At 57.5% G+C, this 20,838-nt stretch overlaps 4 protein-coding genes across 4 annotated transcripts in view; all 4 read right to left on the bottom strand.

The window, feature by feature from the left end:
• Window positions 1-12,361, bottom strand: part of MCRIP1 (MAPK regulated corepressor interacting protein 1) — a 14,543-nt gene extending 2,182 nt beyond the window's left edge. Inside the window, exon 1 of the mRNA XM_027667562.1 lies at window positions 12,334-12,361. Within this exon, the coding sequence (XP_027523363.1) occupies window positions 12,334-12,338 (5 nt within the window). The 5' untranslated portion in view covers window positions 12,339-12,361. The remainder of the gene's footprint in view (window positions 1-12,333) is intronic.
• On the bottom strand, window positions 94-2,153 carry PPP1R27 (protein phosphatase 1 regulatory subunit 27). Its single transcript, XM_027667561.1, has 3 exons — window positions 1,714-2,153; window positions 583-733; window positions 94-386 (listed from the first exon to the last, which is right to left on the bottom strand). The coding sequence occupies exons 1-3, from the start codon at window positions 1,928-1,930 to the stop codon at window positions 263-265; spliced, it is 492 nt and encodes a 163-aa protein (XP_027523362.1). The 5' UTR covers window positions 1,931-2,153; the 3' UTR covers window positions 94-262.
• P4HB (prolyl 4-hydroxylase subunit beta) lies at window positions 4,129-12,393 on the bottom strand. Its single transcript, XM_027667554.1, has 11 exons — window positions 12,173-12,393; window positions 11,758-11,964; window positions 10,841-10,974; window positions 10,511-10,648; window positions 8,115-8,219; window positions 7,709-7,834; window positions 7,291-7,491; window positions 6,558-6,678; window positions 6,167-6,348; window positions 5,639-5,725; window positions 4,129-5,160 (listed from the first exon to the last, which is right to left on the bottom strand). The coding sequence occupies exons 1-11, from the start codon at window positions 12,336-12,338 to the stop codon at window positions 5,074-5,076; spliced, it is 1,554 nt and encodes a 517-aa protein (XP_027523355.1). The 5' UTR covers window positions 12,339-12,393; the 3' UTR covers window positions 4,129-5,073.
• A 1,926-nt stretch (window positions 12,394-14,319) lies between these two features.
• ARHGDIA (Rho GDP dissociation inhibitor alpha) lies at window positions 14,320-18,141 on the bottom strand. Its single transcript, XM_027667560.1, has 5 exons — window positions 17,617-18,141; window positions 17,222-17,305; window positions 16,661-16,737; window positions 16,430-16,493; window positions 14,320-15,995 (listed from the first exon to the last, which is right to left on the bottom strand). The coding sequence occupies exons 1-5, from the start codon at window positions 17,804-17,806 to the stop codon at window positions 15,796-15,798; spliced, it is 615 nt and encodes a 204-aa protein (XP_027523361.1). The 5' UTR covers window positions 17,807-18,141; the 3' UTR covers window positions 14,320-15,795.
• Window positions 18,142-20,838: the final 2,697 nt, after the last annotated feature.

Genomic DNA, 20,838 nt, shown 5'->3' with positions numbered 1-20,838 from the left:
ACAGGCCCCGCCCCGACCGAGTCCCGGCCCCGCCCAGCCCCGGTACCGGCCCCGCCCCAGCCCCGGCCCATGCCCGGCGCGAGAGCCGGCGGAGGCGGTGACCGAGATGCTTTATTGGAAAAGTACAAAGTGGTTCCCGATTCGCGGTACCGGGCGCCGCTGCCCGGCCGCCGCCCAGGCCCAGCCTGGGCCCAGCCCCGGCCCTCGGGTGGGCGCAGCCCCGCCGCCCCGGCCCTCGGGGCCGCTCCTCGCCGCGCCCGCCTCAGCGCAGCGCGGTGGCTCCGAAGAGCTGCACCAGGTCCTCGTACTCGGGGTCGATGAGGTCCGAGGGCTTCTCCCCGTCGTCGGTGGTGGCCTCCAGGCTGGCGCCGAGGGACAGGAGGTACCTGCAGGACACGGGTCTGAGCCGGGCCGGGCATCCCCGGGCCCGCAGCCCCGGCGCCGGGAGCAGCACGGCCCGAACAGTCCCGGGGGCAGCGCAGGGACCGGGCACCGCCCGGGAGGAGCCGCCCAGACCCCGCTCCATCCCGGCGCTGTCGGTTCTGGGGCTCTGCAGCACCGGGGACCCTCGCAGCCCCTCACCTGGCTATGTCAGCGTAGCCATCGCTGCAGGCCATGTGCAGGGGCGTCCAGCCGTTCTCATCTCTCTGGTGGATGTCGGCGCCGTATTTCACCAGGAGCTTGACACAGTCCAGGTTTCCCGTCAGCACAGCCTCGTGAAGAGCTGCCATGCCTGGAGGGACAGGAGGTGTTAGCCCTGGCCTGGGGAGGGGTTCTCCATGCTGAGCTCACAAGTGCAGGTTGTGCACAGCCCAGGAAAGGGGTGCCAGGAAGCCTCCTGCTCAGGGAGAAGACTGTAGGGAAAGAAACAAAGACTGAGGAAACCAGAGGAGCTGCCACGGATTCCTCTTCCCCTTCTGCAACAAAAATACCCTGTCTGGGGCACCACTGCCCTGGCCAGACAGGACAGAGGGAGGGAGAAGGAGCTGCCCTGAGTCCTGGCTGAGACTCACACACAGACACAAGAAGTCTCTGGGGTCCTGCTTTGCCTGAGTTTCGGAAGGTCCTCACTAATTAAGAATCAGTATGGATGGGAGGAAGCCTGGGGTCATTTGAGCTGTCTGTGTGGCCATGTGACAGCAGAAGCTGAAGCCAAGCACAAGAAAAGGACAAATCTGGGCTCTGCACCAGCCCATATGGATCAAGGCATTCCATAAACAGTTGCTGTTGAGGTTGGGTGCAAACAGAACACAAAGCCTTCCCCATGAGTCCCCGGAGCCAGACATGCAAGAGGGAGCAGTGTTTGTGAGAAATGGGCAGAGCCAGGAACAAATGCAGAGCCTTTCCCCACTCTTCCTCAAGCTGGGGTGAAGACAGGAGGGGTCCTGCCCAGAGCTCACAGACCAGCCTGTGCTTGCTGCTGCTCTTTGAAGTCTCACCACACTGCAGGTGCTCTGTTGGACCTTGGAGGGACCTTGGGGCCAGCTCCCCCCTTCCCACAGTGTGCACTGACCGTGCTGTTGAGGGGAGATACTGGGGTCCTGGCTCTTGGGCCCTGCTGGGCCATGCTGAGGACACTGCTCCTCACTAGTGGAGGACCCAGCTCACTCCAGCTCTGCCAAAGGTGGCCCATGGCCTGGCTTCCATGTCCCTCGGGGCCCCACCAAGCTGTGCCACCACTGCCCCAGCTCTGCTGACCCCGGCAGCACTCACCAGAGGGGTAGATGGTGTCCAGCGTCACCTTCCTGGCTCGTATGAACCTGCCCACCTGTTCCAGGTCCCCCTGCTTGATGTGGTCCTGAAAGACGACGTCGTTGGGGAAGTGCACAGTGCGCGAGGCCCTCAGGCGCGGGGTGTACCGGCCATACCGGGGCACCGACACGGGGCAGTAGTCCCTCATGCTGGCAGCAGCCTTCAGGCACAGTGGCATAGGGGTTGCTTAGCGCTCGGCCCAGCTCCTTACTGCCCTGCTCTCTCTTCTGCCTGTCAGGGCTCTCCTTGCTTCGGAGCTGTGCTTTTCCCCACACTGCTGTGCTCCCGCCGTGTCCGTGTCCGTGTCCCCAGCCGGCACGTGTCCCCTCACCGCAGGGAAGTGACAGCCACCGTGCCCTCCTACACTCCCAAGCTGCATGCAGGAGGTGGCACCTGGCACTCACAGCTCACCCGCAGGCCCAGGACTGATGGTTCTCTGGGGGCACCGTGTTATAAAGGCTTCCCTGGGCTATTTTGGGGACATGCAGCTCATGCTATTTGCCATGATGCTTAGTAATTGAGCCGCCCAGGCCCACAGCCTCCCACTTTTGGGCAGAAGTTGGTGTCTCATCTTACACCCACCTGTTGATGTGCTCATCCAAGGGGTCAAATCTACTCTTGCATGGATAGGGGAGTTGCTTCAGGGGAGCCTGGAAGCAACTTCCCAGCAACAAGCCCTCCTGGGAGAAGGGACACAGGCACGATTGCCAACAGAGGGAACTGGCTGCTCATGTCCTGACCGGCCAGCGCAGTGTGGACATGCCAGGGCTGTGGTGCCAAATGCATTCAGAGCTGTTCACCCTTCTGTAGCTGCATGAGACAACTTGAAAGAAGCAGGAGGAGCAGCGCTGCCCAGCACGACTGCGACAGCGCACAGCCCAGCACGGAGACCGCGACCGGTGAATGAGGTGTCCCCTGTGCTCTAGTGAGGACAGAGGTACTGCTGATGCTCCCGAGGCAGATGCAGAACCAGAAGCCTGCACTGCTGGTCCCTGATGTTCCATGTCCTACTTCAGGCTGGGAAGCAGCTGCTGGTGAGGACAGACTGATTCGAGCAGCCTCAGAGGAACAGTGGAAGAACAGCACCACCACCAGACAATTCCTGCCTCCAGTACTCTCCAGCTACACTGTCACGGGCCCAAAACAGACCACCTGCCACAGAGGAATCACTCAGGTCCATCAAGCTTTCAAGCAACTACTGCTTTTACCCATTAAAATTTGGGCATGTCAGACATGAGCATTTTGTGCTCCGGGTTGTGCTGATGGGATTGTCCAGGCAGATGTGTCAGAAAAAATCCCTGTGCTGCTTTAGGAGTCAGAGATTTCACTCTGCCTCTCCTGCAGCAGACCCTTGCCTCAACCCCAGCAGTGTGGTGAGCCACACACCTGATAACTCCTGCCCTTGTTTATCTGCTGGCAAACATCGATCTCTTGGCCGACTGTCTGCTCGGGGTTACATCAGCCAGAACACGGCACTGGGGACAGAACACTTCCAGCCTGCTTTCTTGGAACAGCAATTAGCCACATACACGAGATGGCTGCTGAAGTCCTGCTCTGCCACAAGGTGCCTTGCACTAGGAGAAGAGCCCCCTCCTCTTAGCTGAGCACTGCAAGTCTCAGCCCAGGAACAGAAGAGAATCACTGCAGAGCTCAGAATTGGTTACACTTCAACTGGCTCCACAAAATGGACCTTTTTGAGCTGAGTCCTAGACAGCACCTTTCAGTGGAACTTCTTGATAGTGGGGCTCCTTTCCTCTCCACCCCAAAACATAAGGTAGCTGTCACCAACCAGCCCAGGGCACCAGCACTGCCTGCTCTGTTGGGGTGCAACACTGGCTGGGACCCTGCCTAGGAGGCTAGAGCTGGAGAAAGAGAGACAAGTGTTGTCCAACACCCCTGTGCCACTGCCTCGGCACACCCCTCCTCAGTGACAGGTACCAATAGCTCCCCCAGTTGCCCTCTAGCCTTACTGTGCCCTCCCTGTAACATTTATAGCGTGTTTTCAAACCAAAATACCTTCGGCAGCGAGCAGCATGTTTGGAAATAGCAGTGTGGCTCACAGGGTCATGTGAGCCCAGCTGGCAGAGCCACAGCAGCCCCAGCATGCCCTGGTTCACTTGTCCAGAGCAAGGTCCCCTCACGCCAGCCAGCTGGCCCAGGGGCCACACGCTCCCAGAGCCAACTCACCCCTAACAGAGCACCTGCACAAGCCCATGGAATCTGGACAGGGCTTGGGCAAGTTTTTTTATCCTTTATCAATTATGTGGAGAAATCTGACTCACACCCCATTGTAGCAGAGTCCCTCAAGACTCAGCCAACAACTCTGATCCCTTTGCGGGGCAGGTTCAAATATTTGATAAAGACCAAGAGATGTAATAGTATTAAAATCTCAACTTTATTTGGCCGTCAAATTCAGTACCAACCAATGTTATTGTAGCAGAATGCTAAGAACCAGGCTGATGCAGCTCAGGCCTTTGAGGCACTCCCCCAGTCATGTTCCCAAACCCCAATAATTGCAAATGTCCTGTTTGATCTGTTGTATCAGGCCCTCCCCCACCACCCACCTGCCAGGTCAGCCCACCCAAAATAATTCATAGAAAGGGATCGCAAGTCTTGCCTTTGATCAAAAGGATGGAGACGCTGCTGGTGAGCCAGTGGCCATCTCCACCCTCAGAGCCTGCCACAGCCAGTGCACACAGTATTCCACCCTTCCAGGTATTTGGAATTGTCATCTCCAAGTGTCTTAAAGCAGAGGGGAAAGGAACATCTGGCCACCATGAAGAGAAGCACCTTCACATACACCTTTCCCCAGGAAGCCATCAGCCCTCTGCCCCTACAAATACTGAAGGCCCACCCCAGGGAAGAACAGCTGAGGCTATTACAGACCCTGCCAGGTGCAGAAATCAATTATGGGCTTTAGTTTTAAAAGAAAAAAAGAAAAAAGCTTTCTTGGAAGATGTTAGTGGCAAGGCTCCAGACTGTCAGGCCACTGAACTCCTGGTAACACCTCACAACCTCCTGCTGCCCAGAAGAACAGAATACTCCAGACAAAAGCTGTGTACAAAAAAGTACATCACAATAAAAAAAAGAGCCCAGCTGGCTGGGCTGGCTCCCTAGTGACAGCTCCCTTCTCAAAAGCCAAAAGAAAGAAAAGTCAAGTGTACAGACAAGTGAGGGTAAAGTGTTACTTTAAAAGCCAATCCCTGGATTTCCAGTCATTCACCTTCTGCTTTAAATCTTAATGGGTTTCTGACTCCCTGGCTGCATCACAGCAGCCAATTTAGTGTCTGATTTTTTGGGTGATGTAGATCAGTCTTCTCTTTACAATTCATCCTTTTGGAGTTTCTGCTCATCCTCATCACCTTCCTCAAGGTCCGTCTCTTCATCCGTCTCCAGGTCCTCCAGATCCTGTGGGGGTTACAGACAGCTCCTGGTTTCTGGCACGTGAGGCAGATCCAGAACCAAGCACAGAGCTGCAGCTCTCATCTGGTCACTGTCCTCTGCTGCCACGTTAACAAAACATCCAGTGAGGAGCTTCCAACTAGATACACTGGTATGTAGCACTGATCCCACAGCCCAGTTCCAGGTGCTGAGCAGGAGTTCCCTAGGGAACAAGCCCTCAGTGCCCCAGCAGTGCACAACCCCAGCGCTGCTGCTTCACACACCCACTGGGTGCTCTCTGGAAAAGGAGCCCATTGCAGGCTCACAGCCAGCCAGGCAGCACCTGAACAGGTCACACTGTGGGCACTTTTGTTCACCAGCAATATCCTCTCCTGCCACATAACAACCCAGGATCTTACTTAGGACCGAGGATTCGGGCACAGCACCAGATCTGACCTGTGCTCAGTGTTCCCAAAGCCCAAAGTGCTCCATTCACATTACTCACATCATCAGCTGCTGCCCCATCCTGACCTCCGCTCTCCAGGAATTTTTTGAAGCCTTCTAACGTCCTCTCCCCATTATAGTCAATGACCTACAGAGGGAAAACATGAGGATACTGGTTATGGGCACTACTGACCCACGCCCCTGGAGAGGAGAATTCTCTTTCTGAGCAACAGTGAACATGCCAAGCAAAAGGGAATTGAAAAATTCACCTTCACCCATATGAGACGAAGGAAAACAGCTCAGCCACTAGACTTCAGAGATCACTGCGAGGAAAGAATAGCCTGCAGATGAGCACACTGTCCTCTATGCTCCCTCTTCTCCCCATTCCCACTTCCCACCCCCCACAAAATCTTTCCCTACAGCACAGCCCCCCATAAAGGGTCTCGGGTGTCCTGTAGACTTGGTGTGTTCTATCCCAACAGAATGCAGAGCCCTCCCAAAGGCCTTGTCCAAGACACAGCTCAAGCAGGCAGCTGAGCATTCCCGTGCTCCCTGGCTATGTGACCACACGAGCTCGGCTCCTGCTTACATTTCTGCCAGAGCCTGCAGGGAAGAACTTGAGTGTGGGGAAGCTGTGGATTTTCACTGCCTCCACTTCATTAGCTGTTGAGTCCATCTTGGCAATGACAATGTTCTCATGGTCCCTGTAGATCTCTCCCAGCTTGTCCCAGATTGGAGCCAGCTGCTTGCAGTGACCACACCATGGGGCATCTGTTAATTACAGAGATAGAGCTGTACCAACAAACTAATGAGGTACCACCCCTTCCCAGCCAGACAATTCACACACATCTTTGCAACCAAGGCACTGCCTTTGGGGCCTAGACTCTGCAAAATGCTTTCTCCCTAATCATGGTCACACAGTATTTTGGCACTCCTTTCACACACCAGTTACTTGGAATCAGCTGTAGGAAGATACTCACAGAACTCTACAAAGACATTCTTATTCTCATCAAAAGCTACTTCTTCAAAGTTCTTCCCAACCAGAACTTTGACAGGGTGCTTATCCCAGTCTTCAGGAAGATCTTGACTCATCAGGTGGGGCTAGAATAAGAAGTGAAATTCAGAGATTATTTACTGCTTGGACTGAACATGTGATCACATATCCTGGAAAATCCAGGTTTAACCACCCCCTGGCACCTCTGCCACAGGCTGTGAGCAACCAGATGAACTGGTCACTTCCTCTTCTCCCACAGAAAGTCTTATTCGCACCCTGACCCAGTGGGAATAGCAGGTGCTGTTGTGCAGAGAGAAGGCCAATGGAGCTCTGCAGGAAGGAAGCAGCACTGCTGACAGCCCCATTCACAGGGGACTGGGCTTTGCTGCACCCCCACAGCCCCTCCAGTGGGCAGGCACAGACAGCTCTTTAGACTGTGCCATATAACTCACACCTTCCACAGGCTCTTGGCAGAAAGAGCAGCTGGAGAAACAGCACAGTCCCCACGGGCAGAGCACAAGAGCTCAGCTGTACCAAAGTGCCAGTACCTACAGCCTCCATGCCCCAGCAGCTTTGCCCTTCATTCCTCAGCACAAAGCCCAGGGGATATTTCGTGCAGGAGACAGAGGAGTTTCTCAGACTCGCACAGCCCCTCACAGGGAGTGTTTCTGTTCCTCCTCAGCCAGCCCATTCACCACTGGCACCATTTATCCACATACCTTGATCTTGCCCTCCAGGAACTTGGTACAGAACTCTTTGATCTTGTCTGCTGTCAGCTCATCAGATTCAGGTTTGTATTTGGTCATCTCTTCCTCCAGGGTGATCAGACGTACAGCTGGGCACTCTTCCTTCTTTAGGCCAAAGAACTCCAAAATCCTCTGGTTGTCACTGTGGTCACTGTCTATGAAGATGAACAGGATCTTGGGAGGAAAAAGTGAAAGGCAGGAGGTGAACACAAGTACCTCATGGCTACCACACTTCACACATGCAGTCACACAAGTGTAGTTGAACGGGGCTCTCTTCCTCCCCTGTCCCAGCAGAGAGAACTGGCTGCAAGTTCCCTCCACAGCTGCTCCCTGTACAGAGACTCCTCTGCAGAAGGCAGTCTCAGCTCATGATCTAAGAAATCCATCTCACCTTCCCTTTGAAGTTCCCAGCTGCACTCTTGAAGTTGTCCAGCTTCCCTTGATAGTCAGACACGCTTTTTGGTAGGAACAGCAGAATATGAGTCTTGATCTCTCCTCCAAAGATTTTAGGAGCAGTCTGAGGAGTAGAAAATAAAATTTATTTTTGGAAGAGAGGCAAATCAGTGTCCAGACCAGTTTGACTCTGCTATTTTGAGCAACCCACAGGAGCCTCCAAAACTGCAGAAAGCTCTGCACAGCGAGCTCACATCTCCTTTATCCTGTGTCCTTCCCACTTCTCCATACCCCCAAACTAGTGTCAGCTCCACAATAAAACGTCCATGGAACCTACAACTGGAGCTTTGCTATATTCTTGCAGCAGCCGTGGGAAGGGCCTTACCAGGTATCTAAAGACTCACCTGCTCAGTGAACTCTATGACCAGAGGCAATGAATTAGACTTGATGAAGTTCAGCAGATTATCTTTTGTGAGATCCCCTTCAAAGTTGTTTCGGCCTTCATCAAACTGCAAGAACAGACATTCTTTATTAGAACACTTCCTACACAAATCTCTCAAAGCCTTCACACCAGTCACTGCCCCAAGGGATATCAGCTGCACTCATTCAGAGCAGACTTCCATCTCAACAAGGTCACCACATGTCCACATAAAGTCTGGATTAAGGTGTCTACCTTCCTGGCAAGCAAAGCCTTAAATCATCCCCCAGCAGGTGGTGAGCAGCAACAACAGCCAGCTCTGATCTCAGCCTTGCTCTGCACCACCACGAAACCACTGATGGAGCAGGTCACCAAGAAGGACCCTGAGCAGCCATCTCCAGCCCTGCAGCACAGGCAGCTTCTGCTGCACAGGAATCAGTGGTGTCAGAGCAGACACTGCAGCCAGACGGTGCTGGGAACATCTGCCAACAAAAGCCTGCAGCAAAGTGATTTCCTCAGCTCTGGGAGGTCAATCCAGTCTCTGTTGTTAGAGACAACAGCACACGGTGCACGTCCTACCGGAGGCACCAGGTCCTGTTTTACACAGGGCCATCACCCATATCCCTGACCAGGATTCTCAGAACCCTCTGGCAGCCTGGAACAGGAACAGCTGTAGAGGCCCATCAAGGTTAGAGAGAGGATGTGCAGGAGGGCACTGGCAGGGCCACGCTCGGGTTGCTGGCAGAAGCAGGAGAGTGGACTCAGATAACTTTCTGTTAGGGAAAGCACACCAGCCCCAGCAGAAAAGCTGAAGACAACACAGCATTGGAAAATAACTTTGCAAACGCTTTGAGGAGCATTGCAGGTCACCTCAGTGCCTTCAGGACAGCTGCATGAGGGCCCATGTGAGTCTGGACAACTCACATGGAGTAACAACAAGCCAAACGCTCTCAGTTCAGACCCAACTGACTGTAAGGAACTGAGCCAAAGCCCAGAAACAACACGGTTGACAAAATGAGCCATCAGGTTCTTCTACCCCAGTGTTTGGTTACTGTGGGTGCTCTTTTTCTCCTTGGTTTGGAGTGGACACGTCCAAGAGCTCCCATGGCACTTCCCTTCCATTGCATGGAACAGGAAGGAACCACCACAGGAACCACCACTTCCACAGAGCCCAGCACTCCTGCCCCATCCCAGCCTGGCACAGCACAGTCACTCTGGCTCTCAACATGCCTGAAGGGGTGCCAGGCCCAGAACTCTGCCCAGCTCAGCGCTACCCAGAGTGGGGCACACAAAGCTACCCACATGACAGGAGTGAGGCACAGGTACCAAGTGAACCAAGAACAAAACACTGCTCCCTTCCCTCCTGGCTTTGCTATGCATGTTGAGCTCATTAGTCAGATAAATCACCTGCATCCTCAGCCACAGTGACCTGAGGGGCCTCTGACTCAGAATTTAAGCCTACAAGCTTCTAGCACCATAAAAATAACTCCAATGCCAGAGCTGTAGTGGAATAAAACACTATTTCAACTGAATAAAGAATGAAAGTCTTGAGGCTGTCCTAGGTCATGCTGGGCAGAGTGATGACTGATGAGATTACAGGTTTAGTAATTCTGAACCCAAAGCAGCTTTGTCCTGCCTCACAACACCCAAGGGTGCAGAGCCACCAAGCCTAAGGAGCCTCTCCTTGTCTGCTCAAACCTGGAATTTCATCCCAGTGACTGGATCTCCATGCCTTCATGAGTACATTTATCTGTGATTCTGCAGGTAGTCAGCATCCCTCTGCACATAATCCACTGCCCCAGTCCAGTCAGCTGGAACTGCAGATCACCTCAGGAGTTTCTCTGGAGTGCCTGTGCTGCAGAATCCACAGCGCTGAGAACGAGCAGCTCCTGAGCACAGTGGGGACTGACAGCACAGGCCAACAGAGAGCAGGGAAAAGCCACAACCAAACAGCACCACAGCAGCCAGAGGGCTCGGCTGCTGTTCTCTTGAGCCTGTCTTAGTCCCGGGGGCCTCCTCAGTTACAGCCACAAGTGCTTTAAACACTGTGTGACTATTGCTGCACTGTGGGGAGCGGAGGAACAGGGAAGCGAGTGAGGGAACAGCCTGGACCCAAGGCCCAGCAGCTCTGGGAGGGCAGCACAGGGCTGGGAGATCGACAAGGCTGCACTCTTCAGGTCCCTGTCACTCTCCCATCCTAATGAAAGGGCCAAGGCTCTGCTCTTCCCCCCGTGCTCTGAGGCTTGGGAACACAGCCACACTGACAGCACAGCTCCTTTGCTGTTTTGTCCAGGGCTGCTCTTGTCTGAGTCTGACTGATTAGAGAGAAGGGAAGAGGTAGCAGACCCCAGTGTGGTGCTCAGGCTTGGCACGAGCCAGTACCTTCTTGAAGAGGACAACGCCATCCTTGCTAAGCTGGTACTTGGAGAAGACATCAGCACTGGAGGAAATCCCAAAAGGAATATCATCCACGGCTTCTGCTGCCAACAGGAACTCCTTTGCAGCCTCTGATGTCAAATCCTGGAGAGTAAAGAAAGGTGTCTCACACAGGCCACATCACCTGAAGCATTCACATCTCAGGGCTCAGCCCAGAGAACTGGAAGATCAAGTAAGGCAGGACAGCGAGCGTTGCACAAGGCACAGGGCCTTCCTCAGCTAGCACGAAGGCCCCGACACATGCAAGAGTGTCTCCAAGGGAAGCACAAACTCTACCTTGAAGAAGCCAATCACCACGACTTCACTGGAGTCCACCAGCTCTGCCGCCGCAGCCGCGTCGCTCAGGGTAGCAGCGGCCGGGCCCGTGCGTTTCTTCAGCCAGCTGACGATGTCCTCTGCTTCCCTGCCAGCTACACCGGGAGATAAGAGCGAGTCACTTTCCCCTGCTGACCCAGTTCAAGACCACAAAACTCTCAGGTTTTCAGAGACCTTTCAGCAGCTGGTCGAGAGGTCGGCAAGAATCGAGATATCGTTTACGCAACCTTTCTCTTTCACTCCTGGTGTAATTAAGCTAATCCATAATTGATAAGTCAAGGTACAAGGGGCTCCCAGGAATTCATTCTTCTCTCACCTCTAGCCCAAGTAGTTAAACTTTGACCAGCAACACAGCACTTCTCCAAGACTTCAGTATTACTCATGCAAATGCATCACCTTTACCTTCCCTGATTACTATTCCGGATGTTACCCTCAATGTCCAGCACTGGCCTGGCTTAGCTGAATTCTGTTGTGGCCTTCCTTGCAGCTCTCTCACACTCCACGTTTGCCCCCTCACCCAATGGCCCAGGCACGTTTCCAGTTCTGGGCTCCACGTCGCTCAAATCAAGTCAAGCCACAGAATAAAACGAGCTCAAGTCACTTTGGTTTTCCATGCAAAAGCAATTCCATCTGCTCTAGCTCACATTAGGGACCACCCCACGTTCAGGTGAGGGAGCCCATGAAAGGTTGGCCCGTTCCTCGCCAGCCCAGCGCCACTCCCGGGTTGCTGTCACAGTGGACCTTGTCCAGCCACAGCAGCACAGCCCGAGCACGGGGCCAGGTGCGGGGACCCAGCGCCACGTCGCTGCCCTCTGCACCCGGGCGGCACGGGGCTCACCGGGCCCTGCCCCCCGCCGCGGCCTGACCCCCCCGCTCACCCGTGTACTCCTTGGGCGCGGCCTTGTCGCCGTTCTTGAAGAACTTGATGGTGGGGTACCCGCGCACGCCGAACTGCTGCGCCAGCTCCGACTCCTCCGTGGCGTCCACCTTGGCCAGACGGATCTCCGAGCCCTCCGCCTTCAGCTTCGCCGCCGCCTTGGCGTACTCGGGGGCCAGCGCTTTGCAGTGCCCGCACCACGGGGCGTCTGCGGGACGGGCCGTCAGCGCCAGCCGGGCCCCCCCCGCGCTCCCGGAGCCCCGCACACCCCACGGCCCGGCCCGGCCCCACCCCCGCCCGGGGAGCCGGTCACTCGGCCTATCCTCAGGCCCTGACCCCTCCGGCCCCCGGCCGCGCCCTCGGCCCCCGGGGCCGCCGCCCTCCCGTTCCCTCCAGCCCGGCCCTGCCGCGCTCACAGAACTCGACGAGCAGGTATCGGTGGTCGGCCAGCGCCCGCTCGAAGGAGCTGGCGCGCAGCACCAGGACGCCGTCCTCCTCCTCCTCCTCCTGGGCGGCGGCGGGGCGGGCGGGCGGCAGCAGGGCCAGGCAGAGCAGCGGGAGCAGCGCGCGCAGCCCCGCCATGGCTGATGGCGGCGCTCGGACGGGACGGGACGAACGCGCGCCCGCAGCGCCGCCTCCGCTTATAAACCCGCCCCGGCCGCGGCCGCGCGCCATTGGCCGCCACGCCCGCCCGCCATTAGCTGGGGCCACCGCCCGCGCCGCCGCGCGCCTCCCATTGGCCGGCGGGGCGGGCAGAGCCCCCTCCCGCCGCCGCGGGTTGGCCGTCGGCCCCGCGTCCCGCCCGCGGGTCGCCATTGGCCGCTGTCCCCGCGGAGCCGCCGGCGATTGGCCGTCCCCGCAGTCTCGCGCGGCCGCGGCCCTCGAACGTGGCACTCGGGAAGCGCCGGCGGGCGGCACTGCGCGTGCGCGCGGCCGCAAGCGCGTGGTGGATCCTGACTGGGCCGCGCGCCACGTGACTCACCGGGGGCGGGGCCGGGATACGTGACCGGCGGCGCGCGAGGACCGAGCCCCTCCTCCTTCGGTCCCGGTTCGGTCCCGGCTCCGCCCCCCTCGAGTCCCCCCCCGTGACCGACCCCAGCGGGGGTGCCTCGGCAGCCGCTCGGGGTCATTGCGGCAGGGGGGACCCCGGCTCGCTGCCCTTGCCTGGCCCCAGTTCTCCCGGTTGCCTTGGGCAGACAGAGGTGGAAGCTGCTGTGGTGTCGGAGGGAGCTGCTGCAGCACTGGACAAGGGGAACGGCCCAGGCTGCTCCTGAGCAGCCTCTGGCCGAGGTTCGTGGGGTGTGTCACCTGGAAGGGGATGAGGCTTTATTTTTGGGAGCCGCAATTTAGGCTAATCATCCATCCCACCCAGCCTGTGACTGGAGCTACATTTGTGGGTTCGCACCAGGCAGGAGAGTCCAGCTGTCACTCCAGGTGACAGCAGGGACAACATGCCAGGGAACACGCAGGCAGAGAATTCCCAGAGGTAGACCATGGCACAGCTGTCCTGCCTCTCCAGGCCTCCCACCATGGCACAAACGATCCAACAGAAGCCCTGACACCCTGGGTGTGGAAATCCTTGCCAAAGCACTGGGTTGCATCAGCCGGGTGCTCCCCTGACCTGCCCACAGAGCGGCTGTTAGGGGCCAGCTCAGGGGGCCTTTGTTCCTGCTATCGGCACATCTGGGCTCCTCTGACTGACATGCCGGGGGTGTCAGTTCCCTTCTCCCTGCTCCAACTCCTGCACTGCCCTCCAAGGCCCCACGCCGCGGGGAGGGCCAGGGGGATGCGGTTGGGCACCACTGGCCGCAGGGAGTGGCACCAGCAGCACGTGTCTGCTGGAGTGGGCACTGGCCACACACCAGCTCCTGCCCAGCCCAGGCTGCTGCCTTCAGCCCTTGCCTGTTGCCAGTCCCATTATCTCCTTTAGCAGCTTTCCTGGGCCCAGGGAAGGGCCTGTGCTGTGAGCTCCAAATACAAGACAGAGCCTACAAAATTCTGTTACCCTTTTGAGTCTTTGACCAGGAACAGGGCCAAGCCCCCTCCAGCAGCTTCTCTCACATTGTGGATTCTGTAAAGAGCTTTTCACGGCTACACTGTTCTTATCCTTAACACAAACATGCCACACGCTCTGTAAACATCCGCAGGCTCTTATCGGACTGCCTCCCCTGGATTGTGTTCTCCCAAACACCTCCCTCATTCCTGTGACTGCACAGGAATTTCCCTTCGTTCCTGCAGCTAGAGCAGGCACAATGCCAGCAGGCCACAGAGCTTGCCTGCTGCTCCGCTGGCAAGAGACCCACTCGAGGCCCCTGTTTTCACAGCCCACCACACTCCCATCCCTCAATCCCTCACACTGTCAGCAATGCAGAACAGGGCAAACAGCAAGGGACAGATCCTGCACACACAATGCCACAGGGCCCCTCCTCCTCTGGCAAGGGCTGTCCCAGATCCTGTTTCACATTCCAGCAAGCCCAAGGGTCGTGGTCTTCTCCAACTCCAGGTGTTTGCAGAAATCCCATTTGGCCACTTCCTGCCAAAGACCCAGCATGGACAGCACACAGTCAGTTCAAAGACTTTATTTAACTGTCATAAAAGGAGAAGCAGACGATGATTCCAAACCTGTTAACCCGGGTCTAGGACTTACAGACAATACGCACCAAATCAAATTAACAAAAACCTCTCTAGGGGCAGGGTGAGGGGAGTTAGAGGCAAAGACGTAGCTACGAGAAAGCCACATGTACTTGGTCCCAGTTCTAGTATGACCTCAACGTGGTAGATCCAAATCAGAAGGCTGCGGAGCTGGCGTGTGCCTGCCCAGCTCCCCGGGACTCGCGGGGCCCCGGGGGCTCCTTCGCCCCGAGCGCTGCGGCCGCGCAGCCGAGGGTGGAGGCCGGCAGGTCTGCAGCAGGCACGGGGGGCCGAGTGTCAAGGCAATAACTACTGACAGGCCAGGCACAGATTTTAAAGGCAGAACAGATACATAAGGCATTAACCGCTTTGGAACGCTTGTCCATCGCAAGCTCTTTGCTGATCGCATCAGGAGCAGCTGCAGAGACAGACTCGTCCACCCTCAGCCCAAAACAGCCAGGAGGGCAGGTGCTGTCCTGGAATTTCAGTGCTTTGCAGCTACCTGGGCTGCAATGAGAAGTGTGAGGTGATGGCAACACTGGTGACCCCCAACCCCCCTGCCCTGCAGCCCCCTCCATGCCACGGGGGCACCCAGAGAGCTCAGGACTCAGCGCAGGCTGGGCCGGGGCCCGGCCAGGCCATTGCTCAGGGTGCTGTGAGGGGTGGCCAGGTGTCACCCAGCATGTCACACCCCTTCCCCTCTGGAGATGTCCCGTCTCGGGTGAGGAACGGACCAGCAGCAAAGCGGGAAGTTATGAATCTTTCCTAATAACCCATGAGGGGCATGACCAAGCTGAGCCCATGCCAACGGATGGGGAGGGCGGGTGGCATTTAAAAAGTGTAACTGGGGCGGGGCCCCCTCCCTAGAGGATACGTGTTACACATTTAAGGCATCATGGTTACAGGGAACATCCACAAATGAAGCTGCCAGTGCTCCCAGGACTCTGACAGAGCAGAAGGGGCAGGCAGACGTGACTTAAGCCAATAAACCTATTCAACAGCTGCCTGGCACCAAAATTCTTCAGCTACTTGGAGGCAGTAGCTACCCTGAGCTGTGCACAGGAAAGCCAAGCACTGGATCCTAACAGAAGCCTCTCCCCTTCGGCACCTTCTGGACAAAGGAAGGCGGGAAGAAGAAAGGGCCTGGTGAGGGAGCGGGTGCTCCCCTTGGTGCTGGGGCAGCACAGCCCCAGGACGGGCAGCTGGAGACCAGATGCAGACAGCATGGTTTGGTCAATGCACTCGGCGATTCTCTGGGGAGGGGGCACGTACAAAACTGAGCTCTCTGGTCAAATGATAACGGGGACGACAGGTAAGAGGGTTCCAATGTCAGCACTTTGGTACGGGGGGGAATTCTACGGTAGCCACTGTCTGATTCACGCTCTCTGGGGTTTGGCCTCAGGAAGGGCTAGTCCTTCCAATCCTTCTTGATGGTCAGGTTCCACTCCCAGGACAGGTGGTCAGTCTTATCATCATCTGTGAACTTGGATTTGATGTTGTAGCTGCCCCGTGCCAGCATGCCCTTTGGGGCCTCTTCCATGGGGGTCAGAAACTCATACTCCTCTGCTCGGGGGCCGTAGCTCCCAACCATGTATTCGGTCTTGTCAACTAGAAGGAGAAAAAGTGGTGTATGGAGGCTGTTCAGGAGCCTCCCTTGCATCTGGGGCAAGGCTAAAGCAAACAAAAGGTCTGTTACTGCCACAACAATCCACAGAACAGCTGTGAGAACACGTTCAGAGCTCCATTCCCTCCAGGAACGGCCCCTCCTGCGGGTAGCAACCCCCCAGCACCACTGTCAGCTGTGACCTGCCGTGCTCAGAGGGATCCCCTGTGCTCAGGGGGGATCCCACGTCGTGCAGCCGAGACCACGAGCTGCCCCGCCACTGCAGGCCCAGAGACCTCCGCAGAGCTCCGTGGGCCCAGCAGCACCAAGGCCTGTCCCCTCCCATGAGGAGCTGCCAGGCAGCCCCTGTCACACCAGTGGGACGTGCAGGAAGCCCTCACTCACCCCGGGCAGCACCGAGTCAGGGAGAAGCACTTACTTTTTACGCCTTTCCGGAACGTGTGCTGGATGTACTTCAACCCTGACACAATCTCCCTGTTCACCTGTAGAGAGAGAAGCAGGGGCTGGGCAGGACATCTCCACTCATGCTGCCCATCTTGCCCACAGAAGGAGCTCATTCCCCCAGCATATTCCCCCTTTCGGGGTGCAGGTGCTCCCCGGGCCAGGATCTGGTGACCCGCTCGGTTGGTTCCCAGATCGGAATCCTTACCCTAAAGGAGATTTTTATCCGGTATTCCACACCCTCCTTCAGCACAAACGCCTGTTTCTTGTAACTCTCCAGGTCACCTGTGAAGAAGGGAGAGGGTTGCTCAGAACCCCTCTGTGCTGTGTTTTGGGATGGATTTCTGTGGCACAGGCGGCCAGGGCAGGAGCAGCAGGAGCAGGGAGTGGCCCTCGCTGCAGGGCCCTCAATGCTGCTGGAGCCGGGTGAGCAATGCTCCACAACAGGACACTGTAGCACAACCATTCAGTTAATTCCAGAGTGTTCCTTTGCAGACGTTTTCCCCAAGGCTGTCACCATCTCAAAGCTGCCACCATGCAGGCTGGAGGAACCAGCCTGCCCCATCCAGCCCCTCACACCTCCACAAAGCACCCAGGTGCTGTGGCACCAGCGCGAGGCTCCAGATGCAGAACACCCCAGGGCCCAGGCACCTTGCTCTGCTCTGCCTCCAGCACCCACATTTCTGACACAGGAGGGCTCGCCCACCTTGCCACCAGTGCTCCTGCCAGCTCTGCCCGGGAGCAGGGCTGGAATTCCTTCCCAGCTCACCTGTCAGGTCCAGCTCCAGGGGGCCCGGAGCAGTAGTGCAGACCAGGGTCAGTTTGGTCACCACCACATTTGGAGCATTGGGATCTAGAGACAAGTGAAAAGACTGTTAAACACCCATCCTGACACCGTCCAACAGGGCTCCTTTTCCTTCCAGGGCACTTCTTGAAAGTGGGAGAACAACCTCTCCCTCTGTGAGGGTCAGGGCTCCTGCTGCACCACACCCAGCCCACAGTGCCCCTGAAGGCCACCCCCACCCGTCAGTCCCATTCTGGGGGGGAGCAAGACACAGCTTTGTGCTCCCAGCTGTGCTCCTGCCCAAACACAGAGCTGGGAGAACAGCTCCCAGGTGGGAGCAGGAACAAGGCTGGAGGGGACCGACAGGTCTCAGGGCTCACCTGCACTCACGGTGACGGCTCCCAGCAGCGCCTCCTTGTACTTGCGCAGGCTCTCATCGTCCTTGTCCAGCTCCTGGATTTCCTGGATGCTCTTCTGGGCAGGTGGCTTATAGTTGACAGAGTGTTCGTCCTCCTCATTCTCAGCTGCAATCTGGGCCAGCTGCTCTGCTGTTGGCTCCTGCTCTGCCATCCTCACACGCACAACTCACACTGAGGGGAGGAGGAGAGGTGTGACTGCCCTGAACACCCTCCACAGGCTCCCGCTGTCCCCAGGAGTACACAACCCTGCCAGGGGCCTCCAGCACCTGCAGAACCCTCCAGAGGCCAGGTCTCATCTTCAGCTCATGGAGGCCCAAGCAAGAGGGAGGAAAAATTCAATCTCAGTGCTTTGCTTGCAAGCTGGAACAGGTAAATACCCCAAAGCCATAGCGAAAACACTCTCCTCCACAAGATCCACCAGGTGAGGCTTTCACTTGGAATAAACCCGAGCCCAGAATAAACCTGAGCCCAAAATAAACCTGACTCCAGAATAAACCCAGTTATGCTCTCCATAACACAAGATTCCAGCTAAGAATAGGCCCCTGTCCCATCACTGGCATGAATGCTGGGAGCCTCTGCTGGGATCTGGCACTCATGGTTTGTAATTCAGTCAAGTCAGTGCTATGTGCCAGCTGCCTCGGTGGAGTAGGATGAGACACCTGGCTCGGCCCTTTCCAAGGATCTGTGGCACACATGACCAGGGAAACAAGCAATGGAGCAAACGAGGTGCGGAGCCCGGCTCAGCTGCTCAGGACTCTGCCCAGGAAATGCCCAGCCACGCTGAGGGCTGGGAAAAGGTGATGCCAACACCCCATTAAAATCCTCAGTAAAAACCAGTGACACCCTTGGGAATTCCTGGTGTTCCACAGGGCACACTGTCTGAAGGGGCATCCTAATGCAAATATCAACTTGGACTTTCTAAAGATGCAGAACAGTCTAGCACAGTTTTAGAAAGGCATCGGGGGGACAATGGGACACCATGGGGCCATACCAGGGCTCTGGCCCTGCACAGCACAAGTGCCTGTGCCAGGAACTTGTCCTGCTGTACCTGTGCAGCTGCAGCTGCCACAGCCACTGGCACCACCCCTGCACAGAGCAGCAAACAGCTGGCCCTTCCACATGCCATCCTCCAACATCCTCACACTGAATGCTGTGGAAATTTGTCTTCAAAAGGACATTTAATCTCATGTCACACATGAGCAAGTGATTTCACCCCAATGTCTCCATATCAGATCCAGTCCCTTCCCTCATGCACTTCTCCCAGACAGCTGTTGGGCTTGAGGACTCCCAGAAGCGCTAAGCAACCACTCACTCACACACCCTGCACTGCTCCATTCCCCCTCCTTCTGTCCTTGGCCTCTCCTCCGGGTTAGATTCCGCCTCCCAGGCACCACAGGTCACTCTACCTCCCACACCTTGCTCACAGGACACCTGCAGCTTCCAGGAAGTGGAAGTGAAGGAGTTTCAGCTTTACAGAACTGAAGTCCCGAGTCCCAGATTCCTGCTGACTCCCAAATTCTGTGACTGAGCCCTCTGTGAGAGCACACTAACCACACACCTGTCAGAGCATCCACCAGCACCCACCCCTGTATCCCCACCAGTGCTGGGTACCCTTTCCTGGGTGAGCATCCACAGGCACCCTCCACCCTGCGGATCTGCAGGGTCACAGGAGCCTGCAGGAGGCAGCAGGAAGCCAAATCTCTTCCCACCTGGGAATTTGCACTCTGCCTTCACTACTCCCTCAAGCCAGCAATTCCTCCCGTATTCTCAGAGTGTTTTGTGCAGGACAGAGGAGCTGCAGCAGCAAACGCAGGAACCCCACCTCCCGCCAGGCAGGAAAACTGCCAGGAATATCCCTGCTTGAGTCCAGGACAGTGGGAACCAGCGACTCCACACCCCGGGATCCCGATCCCACGGCCCCAGGAATGCAGCGTTAGTCAGAGTCTCTTCAGATGAGCTAATCGGCTTCCGATGTCCATCGGGCCTCAGCCGTGGACACGCAGCAGCGCCAATTCCAGCCGTCTCCACCCTTCCTTCTTCCCCTGCGGCGCAGGGAAAGCCTGCACAGCCACCCGGAGAACTTGGCTGGAATGCAATACAGCAATAATCGTTTCTGCAGGGCCCTATCCCAGCCTAGTCCCAGTTCTCTCTGCCAGGACTGGGAGCCAGAACGGCCCAACTCGGCCCGGCTGCTCCACAGGGACAGCTCGGATGGTTCCCAGGGCAGTACAGCGGAGCAGGAGGACACACCCGCACAGGAGGGACTGGAACCTCGCCGACACTTCCCGAGGCCAGGCGCTGCCCTCGGGAATTTGGGCACTCCCAGGTACCGCTGCTGCACCAGTTGCTTCGTAAAAGCATCCCAGGGACCTCTCACCCCGCCTGATCCCTGCCCCTAGCAGAAGGAACTCTAGGAGCATGGGGATGTGCTGCTGCCCCGTGGGGACTCAGCAGTCCGGGCACGGAGGATTTTTGTTTTCCGTTTTGCTCTGACATAACCCCGACCTGCAGTGCACCTACACGATGAGCTGTGCAGAGACAGACCGAGGGTGCGAGAAGCTCCATGCGCCCACAAACAACTGCAGAAGCAGAAAGGCCTCCGGCAGTGCTGCACCCGGGATGCAAATCGGTTCCATGGGCACGCGGGGCTGGCACCGAACCCGCAGCAGCTCCGCAGCCGCGGGACAAGATCCCCCGCACTGGGAGATCGCTCGGAGAGTTGGAGCAACGGCGCGGACCCGAAACCCTCCCGGGCACGGCCGGGGGCTCCTCTCACCAGCACGAACAGCGGGCAAGGTTCTGGGGCTGCTGGGCCGTGGCGGAATCCCCCCGGGGGCGGGAGGGCCCTGCCCTGCCCCGACCGGAGCGGCCCGACCCAAGGCAGCGCTCCCGGTTCCTCATTTCGTACCGAGCGGCCATTTATGGACAACCCGCGTGCGCCAGAGGCCCCGCCGGCCCCGGGACGCGGAGGGCCGGCAGTGTCCCCCCTCGCCCAGAGCACAGGGGGGAGCCCGGGGGGACTCGGAGCCGCCGCGGCCCCTCAGGCCGCCCGCGCTCCGCCCTGGCCGCGGGCCCGAGCCCCGCGCGCTCCGCTCCGGCCCCGCCGGGGGCGGCAGCTCCCCCGGCCCTCGGAAGGTCGCGCAAGGGCACCCGGGGCCCCGCGCCCGACCCTCGGCCGCGCCC

The sequence above is a fragment of the Corapipo altera genome, unplaced genomic scaffold, assembly GCF_003945725.1.
Source record: "Corapipo altera isolate COAL_440 unplaced genomic scaffold, ASM394572v1 305, whole genome shotgun sequence".
NCBI classification, from domain to species: domain Eukaryota; kingdom Metazoa; phylum Chordata; class Aves; order Passeriformes; family Pipridae; genus Corapipo; species Corapipo altera.
Note: the sequence above shows the minus strand (reverse complement) of the source record. Positions and strands in the feature narration are given on the sequence as shown.